The 12,557-nt window shown below is 39.5% G+C and overlaps 1 protein-coding gene across 3 annotated transcripts in view; it reads left to right on the top strand.

Moving 5' to 3' along the window:
• ARHGAP6 (Rho GTPase activating protein 6) overlaps nt 1-8,371 on the top strand; it is a 516,937-nt gene extending 508,566 nt beyond the window's left edge. For all 3 annotated transcript variants that reach the window (XM_038375009.2, XM_038375033.2, XM_038375042.2), the window contains exons 11-13: nt 4,339-4,601; nt 5,934-6,014; nt 6,755-8,371. In XM_038375009.2, coding sequence (XP_038230937.1) covers nt 4,339-4,601; nt 5,934-6,014; nt 6,755-7,482 — 1,072 coding nt within the window. In that variant the 3' untranslated portion in view covers nt 7,483-8,371. The remainder of the gene's footprint in view (nt 1-4,338; nt 4,602-5,933; nt 6,015-6,754) is intronic.
• The last annotated feature ends 4,186 nt before the right edge of the window (nt 8,372-12,557 follow it).

The raw sequence follows: 12,557 nt of genomic DNA, 5'->3' as shown, positions 1-12,557 counted from the left end.
CCTTTGGTTTGGTGTAGGGTTGTTCTGGCCTACAATCATTTTCTTTTAATTTTGAAAAATAATCCTTTAAGAATTAATTTGGAAAGTAATAGCACATGTAAATAGTTACATAATGTAAATAACAGATACTATAGAAGGGATTTTTTTAAGAAGTGAAAATGTGGACCTTTCCAAATGTAACAGTTTCCATTTAAGTAAGTCTTTATAAGGGGCACTATCAAGAAGAGGTAGAATATAACAAAGATCATTCAAGGTAAGACATTATATGACTCTTACATATAACTAAAGTTATGTTCTCACAGCATTTTGCTTTCTTTTCCCCCTCGCTGTTTCTTGTGTTACCTTGCCATAGCTAGCTTGATGTATAACCCCTATTTCCCCATATCTTACTTTAATTAGACCCTGATCCAACAAACATTTACACATGTGCACGGTCCCACTGGTTTCAGTGATAATACTCACAGGCTTCATGTTAAGCATAAGCATAAGTGTTTCAGAATCAGGGCCTTAGATGACTTACAATACATTTTATACTTCCATCTATCTGGAAGCAGGAAGAAAAAGACTGTCAATGATAGGAAATATAGCCAAGCTGTTCCCCATTTCCCTCAGCTTTTTTTGATTCCTCTTCTGAAATTTAAATATTGCTTAATCCTCTGCTACTTCTCTAATTCTATTTCTCACCTCCACCTCCAAAGGTTTTTCAGAATTGAAAAAGAAAGAAGTAGACATGAGGAAGGAAGGAAGAAAAGTTTAAAGAGAGGAAAAAGAAAAATATTTGGTATCCACTGATGGTGCAGGCTCCATGTACTCCGGATCCCATAATTCCTTAGTACATCTGTAATACGTGTTTTCCTAGAAAGTATTGGTGGCAAGGTTTACAGATCTTTTGGAGAACCCTGCCTAAGTAGTGCTAAGATAACTCTACCAAGCCCAATAGCAACCCTATTGGCTGGGTGTGAGTTAATTCCCAGTTAGAGTTCAGAATCAACTCAGGGAAATATTTCTAGATTCAGCTGAATTTATTTAAGCTCAGCATTCTCTGGATGCTTCCATAGTGAGAAAGACATGGAATGTGAATAAAACATAAGATCTATTCTGTTTAATGTATCTATTTTGTGTTTTGGAGTTTAGTGCTTGTAAAGCTGCATGAAAAGAATCTAGCCTGAAATTTTACTAAGTCTGTATCACTTCGGTAGATCAGGTCCCCTGAAATAAACCCAGAACATAGGAGTCGTTCAGTTATGTATTAATCCAGAGTCTCAAATGGTCTGGCAGTCTTTCCATTCTAAAAGCATGTTGTGTATTTTCTTTGTTTTCCTTCTTCAGTTTGTCATTTGTCACTTGTCTGGAAAGAGGATCATTGTTTCATTGGAAACAATGTGCTCCTGATGCTTACTATACAGTTGAAGCCAAGGTCCTCTCTTTGGATATGACCCTGTGAGGTGCTCAACGTTTTCAACAAACTCAGCACCTCACAAGATTGAGCTGATGTCACATCATGTTTAATTATAGGGGAGAAGAATATGATGTCACAAAGTCTTTGATCTCAGGTGGAAAAAAAATAACAGGGACAGATGAGCTTCTACCTTTGTAGAACCTTTTGTAGGTACTGGCTAGCCTGCCCAAAACTAAAGGCTTCCCCATCATCCAAAAGGGGGAGGAACCACAAACTCCAAGCCACAATTGAGTTTGAAGGACAAAAAATAAGAAAGCAGGGACAGGAGTGAAGGTCATATGGCCAAACAAGGGATCCAGACAGAAGCAGCTAGCAGTGTGTTACCCGAAATAGGGCCAGCTAGTAAGCATAGGGAGGACTAATGACCCACCAGAGTCTGGCAGAAAGCAGCACGTTTATTATACTGATAGCTAAGCTCAAAAGAAGAAGGGGGGAGAGGGTATCACACTTACATACTCACGCTCCCAGGACAGGCACGGCACTAGAGATGTCAGGAACCTTCAAGGTAAGTGTCCCACAGCACAGCAATGGATGATGTGATGAAGGTAAGTCTTCCCGAGGCACGATGGAATGCAACGCTGGGAACCACTGGCCAGGCAGTCCAGGCAAAGGGCCTTCACAGGAGATACAAGCTTGTGAGTGCATTCCTGAGCACATGGCCCCTTCCCTTTTTGCTTCTCATGGCCTATGACTAGAGATGATTTGGCCACATCGGGTGGTCACACTCCACCTCGGACAATGTCCATGTATTGGATGCGTGAGCGCTGCCTAATCAGAGTGTCAGACACTGTGTCTACCTGGGAGCTCTTCCAGCTGTTCAACCAGCCCATTCATCCCACAAGCATTCCAGGAGGGAGGGGTAGGGGGAAAGCCACTTCACAGGTATTCAAAGAGGGAGAGGAGACAAAAAGGGGGAGGAGGGAGTGTAACAGACCTTTTGAGCATACAGGTTATACATAGCATAGTCATACAAAGCATACAGATCACTGCTGCTCCTACAACACTCCAACCCTTGATCTATGATCATTACAGTAGTTGTTGTTGTTGGGCACAGGTGATCTGTTGCAAACAAACCAAAAAATCATAACCGGGTGAATATAACTAAAACCATTACAATTGACTAAACACCAGGTATAACAAACACAAATGCAAACAATCACAATCATAATAATTGGGAATACAATAAAACCATGACCATTACAATAATTGGGTACACTTACAAACAAAATGAGTCCCAAGTTTGATGCTGCAATAGCCATCAAACAATAAAAGTTAACCCTAACCAATAAATACACACAACAAATATGATCTGTAGGAGTACCACAGTTGTAAAGTGGAATTAACAATACAAGAAAATGTAACTAACAATACAAATGAATCAATAACAAAAATCAACAACAAAATGATTATTAGAGAACCTAACAAAAAATAAATCTGATGCATTGGGGACCAAAGTCTTTTGGACAGGGGTGGATGTGATTGATAATTTGGTTGGAGATGGGGGACGTAAAAAGAGGAAAAGGCATTTACCCTGTCCAGTGTAGTATCCCCTCTCTCTCTGGATCCAATGCTAGCACAGGACACCCAGCAGTGACACCCTCCCCTGCCCCCCACCACCTTCTTTTGAGCTTAGCTATCAGTATAATAAACGTGCTGCTTTCTGCCAGACTCTGTGGGTCATTAGTCCTCCCTAAGCTTACTAGCTGGCCCAATTTTGGGTAACACAGAGAACCCTAGACAGCAAGAGATGAGCTTTTAAAGAATAAAGATCTAGTTTTCAGGTAAATGTAAATGGTAATAAAAATTAGGAAAGGGAACTACAAAAAATAGGGTATGTAGGCAAAAATGTATACAAGGTCATCTTGGAGTTTTCTTTGAGGCTTCAGTGGCTCTCCCCTGTGTACATTAGGGTGACCAGATGTTCCAATTTTATGGGAACAGTCCCGATATATGGGGCTTTGTCTTATGTAGGCACCTGTTACCCTTTACCCTGTCCCGATTTTTCACTCTTGCTATCTGGTCACCCTTCTGTACATCTAAATCCTGATTTTCTAAATTACGCTCAAAATCTCATATTCAAAATTCATTTTGAGGAAAGGATTGCCACTTGGTAAATATTTGTGTGGTACCTAGCCCATTGGGTAACTGATATTGATTGGGACCCACAGGTGCTACTACAGCACAAATAATAAATCATAACACTGAAAACCTTCGTAAAATTGGGGTTTCAGTGTCCCCAAAATGTTTGTAAAATTGGTGTTTATCTGAGAATCTGAGCTGTGCTTTTTTACCTTTTCTCAAAATTAAATTACAAAATGTATCAATATGATATAAAGATAAAATAGTGAAAGAAGCTTTAAAAATTATCAGAAGAGCTAGTTATCATGTGTGTTTCTGCGTAGGTTATTTTTCTCTTAATTTGTTTAGAATGGAATTCTTCTCATGCCATGAGAGAGATCACCTAAGACATAGCTCTTTGTTTCTCTTAAGAGTGGTAGGGGGTGGAGGATTGTGACATATTGCCTAATATCGAACAGGTCAGTCACCCTCAAAATTCACTGTCACTATAGGCAAAGTAGTCAAGGTAACATAAGGAATCTATTCAGTGTGTTTCTTGTCCAGTGGTGACAGAGCTGTACAGTTTTTTGTTTTTATTTTAAATTGCAACATCCATTGAAGTTTATTGATCTCTGCTAGCCATTTTGTGGCAAGTTTTAATCCCCTAAATTTGTGGAAAAGTCTCCTCCATATTGCTTGTAAAGTGTTTTCATTTCAGCAGCTGTGATCATGTCATTTCTTTATGTTGTCAAAATGCAGCTTTATCTAATGGACTGAGAGCACTGTACATGAACAAATGTTTGTTTATCAAATTCTGTCAGAAGCCCTGAGATGCTGCGATCAGAAGGTTCATACTCTATGGAAGGGAGACATTCTTCCACGGACTCCAACAAAGCCTCAAGCGGAGATGTCTCCCCTTATGACAACAACTCACCGGTATTGTCTGAACGGTCGCTGATGGCAATGCAAGAAGATGTTGCCCTTAGTTCAGATAAGCTGTACAAGGTGCCTGAACAGTACACGTTGGTTGGCCATTTGCAATCTAAATCAAGAGAGAATTTGCCTGGATCATGGGCTGGGAAAGGTAAAGTAGGACCTGCACATGTTTACTTTTCTCACTGAATGCTGTCTGTTCCACATGCTATTTATAAGGACGTGTTGTGTATTGTTTCTCCCCCTTGTGGCAGAATCGCTTCCTCCTCTTCAGACCTACTTATCCAGCAATGTGATTTTCTGCACTGTACTTGAGCTGTGATCAAAAATAGGTCCATATAGGATCCTATGGATCTCTCCCCACCACATAATGGAAGATTCACTATTTGTTGGCCTTTTAGATATGTGAGAGCATGGCATTTGTGCGGCTAGAATGGTAAAGAGTGCTATGCTTCAAGATTAATATAATGGAGCAATAGAGTGATCTTACAATGAACAGTAGCCATCTTCCCTTCCAGGTTGGGCCATAAGGCTCTGCTCCTCAACCCATGTTGTGAGCTCTGCTGGCTGACCCCTACCATTATGCTGCATTTGTGCTCATTAGAATATTGCATTTCCCAAACTCTTGAAAGCTGAAGCCACCATTTAGGAAAGTAAAACCCATCACACATCACTCTTCAATCCTGCCATGCTAGCAGAAAAACGTGGGGGAACCTTGCACTGCCGCTGTCCTTCCCATCTTCCCCGGGGTGTTCCCCACACTTCGTTACAGTGCAGGCCTTGCCCTACTGCTTGTTTCTGTAACCAAATGGTGCCCTCAGCTGTAACGATTAAATACTTTCAAGTTATAAATTGCATTTGCTTGATTATTTCTGTGAAGGTCTACAGTTCATGCTACAATAGTGGTATGCTGCCAGCACCCCAGAAGACTCTTCACATCAAAATTGCAGAGTACTTAATGGATAAATTGAGGAAATATAGTGATCTGGGGAATGATTTTCAAAGGTCTTTAGACGCCTACAAATGCAGACAGGTGGCCAGATGAATTTTCAAAATGCACCTAAACAGGTTAGGTGCCTAGCTCTCATTGAAATCAATGGGAGTTTGATGCCCCTAATTCATTTAGGTACTTTTTAAAAATTCCACTAGGCATCTATCTGCATCTTTAGGCCTCCCCAACTCCTGGCTGCTGAGAGGGCTTTGTTACACACTTAAGGAAGGCCCCAATCCGAGAGTGGGCTCCATACAAGCTCACGGGTCTTCTCCATAGGGAGCTCATTGAAAAATTTGAGCCTAAATGATTAAGAACAAGATTTGGCTCTTTGTCTCTGATGTACAGTAAATCCACCATATCATATATGTTTGCTCTTTCATCTTGTGCTGCTGGATAAAGTTTTACCTTTAATTTATTTATTGTTCCATTCATGTGTTTCCATTCAGTGCTTATAAGGGATCATTTCATGTTCTTTTACTTCTTCTGTAGATGTTCCAGAGGATCATTTCAATATCTGGGGCACCTGGCATTCAACACTGAAATGTGGCTCCAAAGATCTAGGAATGACAGGTGTGACATTTCTTTGATACTTTTTAGGCCCCAGTCTGACAAAGGCTTAAGCACTTTCATATGCACTATGAACTGAAGCCAATAGGATTATTCATGGTACATAAAATTAAAACATGTGCATGCATGTTTATAAGATCAACGGTTTTCATTTGTTTATTTTTAAATGGTGAATCTTCATTCTAGACACATCTTTAGGGTTTTTTTTAACAATTCCTTCACTTCCCATTTTGTTTTTTACTCTATTATTTTACAACTATAAAGGTAAAGGTAAAGAGAGGCACAACAATTATACAAATATGGCAGCATTTAAAAGTGAGTCACAGGATAAGGTAATAGAAATTCATCTCCTTTAAAGCAGAACAATAGAATTGAAAGGCAGTATGTGCTAGGGGCTTAAGCACAGCCCTTGGAGGCAGGGGACCTGAATTCTAATCCTGACTCCACTAACTCACTCCCTATATACCATGGGCAAATCACTTAACTCCCGGTCCTCAGTTTTTCTTCCATCTGCACCTACTTACCTCACAGGAATGTTGTATAATTCATGCTTTTAAAGCACTTTGAAGTTATATGGCATTATGTCAGTGCTAAGTATTAAAGTCACCAGCTTTATATAACAGGTATAGTTCAGATAATACAGGTCAAACATCGACCTTGCCAATATAGTGCAACAAGTCAGTGGTAACTTGTAAAATGTCAGTGTGTCATATTGATGTTCTCTGTCTTATTCTGGTCCTCAGGTTCATATGGAAACATTTATGAAAGCAGCTCATTACGACCAGGACGGTGCTCTCTTTCCCAAGGGAACCTATCACTGAATTGGCCTCGGTGGCAGGGTAGTGCCACAGAATTGGACAACGGAAAGCAAATAATCAGAAGGAGTCAGACTACTGCTGCCATTCCTGAATGTAGGCCTCATCCCCCAGTTTCTCGTGTTTGCAGTACGCCACAAATTGAAGGTGGCAGGAGGAGTTCAGACCAGTCCAATTCAAGGTCTGAGCAGCATTTGACTTTAAGTAGCGCAGAGGACCTTACAGCGCATGACTCAAATGTGGGTTGTTTGCCAAGAACAGCTAAACCTTCGTACCTGAGACAAGAAGATATAACAAGAAAAGAGAGGCCACCACCCCCTTATCCTGGCCCAAAAAAACAAAGTTCTGCATTGTCCCAGCGACCAGCTGTCTCTTCAACAGTGCATTCATTGTGGAGACTTCAAAGATCAGAAAAAAGTTTGGGGACCATAGCAGCAGGAGGATCAGCAGCTGAATCAACTGACCAATCCACTTCCAGTGAGCAATGGCAGCCCTCAGAGAACAAAATGGGTAAAACCTATTCCACTCCAGCCAATAATCAGAACAATAAAAATGTATCGGAGCCAGACTGGCATGATTGGCAAAGAGAGCGGTGGCAAATTTGGGAGCTTTTATCAGCTGATAACCCAGATGCTCTGCCTGAAACCCTTGTATGATCAGACTCTTACAGAGAACTGCCACCAAGCCTACGCTTCTCTTGAATAGGGAAAGACTAGTGACGTTAGAAAACTTTTTGTTTTATACCAAATACATTTCATTTAATTTTTAAAAAAACTTTGTTCACTTTAAATCTTTAATAGCACTGTCAAGCAGTCCATTTACAAATACAGTATGTTCCTGTTTCACAGCAAGCTTTTGAGAGAGAAAAATGAGATGAACATTTCAGTGTAACAATTCTGTATGCATAAACTATGTGTAAGATAAAACTATTGCTTTGGTGTTGCTAAGGTGTATTTATATGTCTGCAGTTTTGATGATTGTATAGTCTGGGTTATGTATGATAATCATATAGTATGTTTTCGTATACAGATGACAATCAATCAGGACTGCCTTTTTTTAAAAAAAATCACTGCACTTACTTATGTTACCATAATATGCGTTGGAATTCTATAGAAAGTGCACAAGCTGGTTTCTGTGCTTTTAAACAACTTGTTAATGGGGGGAATTGTCCTTCTGTTCACTGCCTATAAAAAACACTAAAATAGAATGAAACCTGAAAAGCCATATATTTTATAAGGATAGTAGTAAGCTAAAGGGGAAATTATTTACCAAATATTTTTTTCTTATAAATATAAGTTTGTGAACAAAATTAAAATTTGATACAATGTTATAAAAGAATATTTTTTTAGATCCTGTTAGGAAGCAGTTCAGCTAATCAATCAAGAGTAAGGTTGTGCCTAAAGCAAACTAACAGACCTAATGCAAAAATTCATCCTCCGATTCTAGATCAACTACAATCTTATATATACAATATATAATATATAATATATATTTATAGGTGTATGATTTTATATATTTTTAAACAATGAACTGGAATCCAAAATTTAAAAAAAAATGAAATAAGGCATGTAATAAAAAGAAATATGGCTTTTCCTTTTAAACAACAAAAAAACAAAGCAATCGAAATAAGCATTTACATGTATTTTCATAAAGGAGTCACATGCAGTGTTTTAGAAATGAATATGACGTTTGGAGAAGTTCACAGCTTTGTGTATAAATATTGTGCCAAAATTTGGGGAAATGTTTTTTTTTTCTTCAATAACTATATGTTACATTGTTAAATGTTGCTGTTACACAAGTTCTGGTGTTATTAAACTGTAAAAATGTTTATGACCAGCAGGTGGCAATGTACTTCAGTATTTTAAGAGGATTTTTTTTCATATAAGGGAAAATGTATCATATAAAAAGATTTTTATAAAACATGTTAGTCTTAATTTTAATGAAGCTAAGACTTATTCAATGATGTTGTCTTGAAGTTCTATCTTGTGCCATAATGATGGAATAAAAAGCTAAGCAAAAGCATTGCAGTATTTTTTGCTCTTTTGTTATAAAAATGGTTATAATAAAACCCTACAAATGTCAGTGATTTTTATCATCATTATTGGGTAAAAATTTCAAAAGCACCTAAGTTACTTAGGAGCCTTTTAAAAAGTGACTTAGTCTCATTGAAAATCAATAGGACTTGGTTCTTGTATGCCTACACAGCCACTAGACACTGTGGCTGGCCCATGCTGGCTGACTCAGGCTCACAGTGCCTGGGCTGCAGGACTGTTTCATTGCTAAGACTTCTGGGCTTTGGCTGGAGCCTGAGCTCTAGGATCCTGTGAAGTGAGAACATCCTAGAGCTTGGGCTCCAGCCCAAGTCCAGAAGTCTATACAGCTGTGAAACAGCCCCACAGCCCAAGCTCTAAGAGCCTGAGTCGCCCGGCATGGGCCAGCCATGGGTATTTCTTTGCTATGTAGACATACCTTTAGACTGCTAAATCCGACACATAACTCTGGCTTAACTCAGTGTAACTAAACAGATCTATGCAAGGTTTAAGCTGGTTCAAGTACATCCATATATGAGGTTTATATAATTATAACAAGATCAATTTTAAAAGATTTCATTAAAGCAGTGCAACTTTTCTAATATTGATCAGGTCTAACTATGGTTTTAAGGTACTAACTTTAGGCACCCAAGTTTGAAAGCTTTGAGCCATTACTATAAAGGGAGGGTTCACTCCTGGTCTCAGTCAAGTCAATGGGAAAACATCCATTGTCTTCATTAGGTCTTGACTTTGGGCTTTTTCTTACACATGTATGTAAAACTAAGTGACCAATCAAAGCACACCCTGTGATGCTGAAATTGCAAAAGATAATCATGATTTTTTTTTTTTTGGTTCTAGAATCTTGTATTTCAGCGGGTGCTCAACTAGTGTACACATGGCACAAAACCATGAATGTGCGAGGGAGCAAGGCCACCAATGTGTCTGTAATATTCACTTCTGAGTCAGTAGTTTGACTCCAGCCCAGGTCATTAGCAACTCAAAGTTGTTATCTGATGGGTAGGTTGGTGCTCTTTGGGAAAAGGGTTGATAGTTTGTGAACAGACCCAGAGAAGCCACCTGGTCAGGGTTAAGACACGTAGGTAGTGTGGGGCTATCCCTGTACTGTTGATCCTAATAATACCGAGCTCTTGTATAGCACTTTTTATTAGTAGTTTTCAAAGTGCCCATCTTTACTCAGGTGCATATTCCCAATGAAATTAATAGTAACACCACCAGAATAAAGGTGAGCAAGATTTGATCCATTGGCGATGTCTAAAAGACTGCAATCCCTGATGCTGTCAGGCGGGCTGACTCCTCTCACGAACACTACATTTAAATAAAACATCTGAGTTTCCAGTAACTAGGCCTTCTGAAACAACATCAATCTGTCGAACTGCATTGCAACTGTGAGCAGGTGGTCATAGAAACAGATTCCTGCTTATAGACTGGGTGCAGCTACAGGGCACGTGCTTGTTGTTAAATGTGAACTGTGAGCAGAAGTGAACCAAAAATAATAGGAAAGAGATTGAAATATGAAAAGAGACTACATATGGCGCAGAGACACAATAGGAAAATGGCTTCAACCAGCCAATTCAAGAATTCTAGATAGCCCAAAGCCATCCCCCACTTAACTGCTGTCAGCTGTATTCTATAGATGAAACCTCAGCTCAGGTCCAATAATAGCATAATCTATGCTGTGAGAGGGATTTGTTTTATAGAAATCCAGTCCTCCATTTTGAATCCCTTTCCAAATACAGAAGCAGATACATTTACACAATTTTTCAGAGAAAGATATTCAGTGGTTATTCAAGCACATGAAAATACTTTTTCTTTTGCATCTTTTGTGTGTGTCTGTGTGTGTAAATATATATTTATTTACACACACACACACACACACACACAGACTGCATGTGTGTGTTTGGAATTGATGCAAATTGATGGCAACACAAACCAAATCTGGAAGACATCATTGGTGTCATGTAGTTCAATACTCAGTTGTTTGGCAGAAAATAAATATAGAACAAATTTTGTTGACTTAAAGTAACACTCTTGCCCAAGATCACCTCATTTCTGTGTATTAACTGCAGCTGGATGGGGCAGAATAAAATGAACAGAGACAGTTTAGAGCTATAACAGGTTGTGCTGGCTCCCTTAAAAGCAGACCTAGATCCAACAGTATCCTGTTCCCACACTATGTGTTTTGGGTGTTTTAGTTCCCAGGGATGGTTAGGAGCTGTAGGCTTCACAGACATGCTTGCTGGGAAAAGGGCAGGGCTAGAAAGAATTCCTTTCCTCTCACTCCAAGAGGGATCAGGGAAGGAGAAAGATCTGCTTTGAGTCTTTGGAAGGGAACTAGGAAAGGGGTAAAAGTGGCTAGGTTTCTCTAGCCAAAGTGTTTCGAAAAAGAACCTGCAGGAGGGACTTCAGAAAAAAGCCAGACAAAGGCCCTGTGAAGACACCTAAAAAAGCACAAGAGCTGGTTGAGGTGCCCTGCGAAAGAAGCGTTTGTAGCCAGAAGTATTTGGAGGTAGGAGGGGTCACTAGCAGGGGGAGCTGGTAGTCCAACTTGACACCTGCTTCAATGTTGAGGGCCAAATGCCGGAACTTGGGAAGGCACTAGCTCCTTTTATTCTCCAGCGGAACAGGATGGTGCTGCTGTTGTACTTTGAAGGGAGAAGATTTTGAGATTTCCAGAGAGCGGGGTGAGAACCAGGGAAAGAGACTGGGTAAAGAGCATGGACTTTAATTACCCCTGAAAGTGGTGGAGATTTTCAGCTGCAGGACTAAGTTACCAAACCAAAAGGAAAATCTGAGGCACAGCTACCTTCACGTGATGGACAGATAAGGTACTACTAAATCATCTCAACAACTTTAAAACAAGTGGTCAGACTGTGTGGCGATAGGACTATAAAGTGTAAGTGCCTACAGGAACTAGTAAAACTAACATTAAAACACTGGTTTTCTTTAACATGTTGCCTTGTTCCAATGTTAGAAAAAAAATAAACTAGAGAGACTCAATTTTTATCAACCTGATTTAACTCAATCAAAGTGCAGATTCTACCACATGGAAGTCTATTGTTCAGAGCTTTTGTGGATTGTAGCAAAATCTAGAATAATTTTAACTATCTAACCAATTGTTATGTTTCAACATTAATATCTAAAATATACAATGCGTATCAAAGGTGGAGGGAGGGAGCAATATGAAGAGGTGAATGAGTCTGGGGCATAGAGGTTTCCTAGGTCCAGCACTAGCAAAGTCCAGTGGAGAAGCAGATATGGTTGCTGCCATTTTAGCCTGAAATAATTTAAAAAAAAATCTCATTTTTTCCGTACTGATTCAATCTCTATCTTTTAGTCTCTTGTATCTTTCCCAATAGGAAGTCAAAGTCATAGCTGTGTTGGTTCTTCCTTTGATCCTTTGATAAAACTACTGCATCAATATCTGCCAAATCTTTTTGTTAATGCTTTAGATTTCTTTCATGTTTTCTTTCTAGGCTCTGAGCTTTCTTAAATCCCTACTATAACCTCCTGTGGCAAAGTCAGCAGGATGGGGACAGAGGGTCACCTCAAAGCATTTCCTCTGAATGTTCTTCTTGGAAGTAGCAGAAGGCTGCAGAAGGGGCATGGAACTTGACCCCCAAAGGCATGTGAGGAGAACTCTGCTCCCAGGACCTCTGAAGGGCAACCTGCTCTTCACAATC

This window comes from Dermochelys coriacea, chromosome 1 (assembly GCF_009764565.3).
Source record: "Dermochelys coriacea isolate rDerCor1 chromosome 1, rDerCor1.pri.v4, whole genome shotgun sequence".
Taxonomy (NCBI): domain Eukaryota; kingdom Metazoa; phylum Chordata; order Testudines; family Dermochelyidae; genus Dermochelys; species Dermochelys coriacea.
The sequence above is the reverse complement of the archived record's forward strand: the minus strand, read 5'-3'. Positions and strand labels throughout refer to the sequence as shown.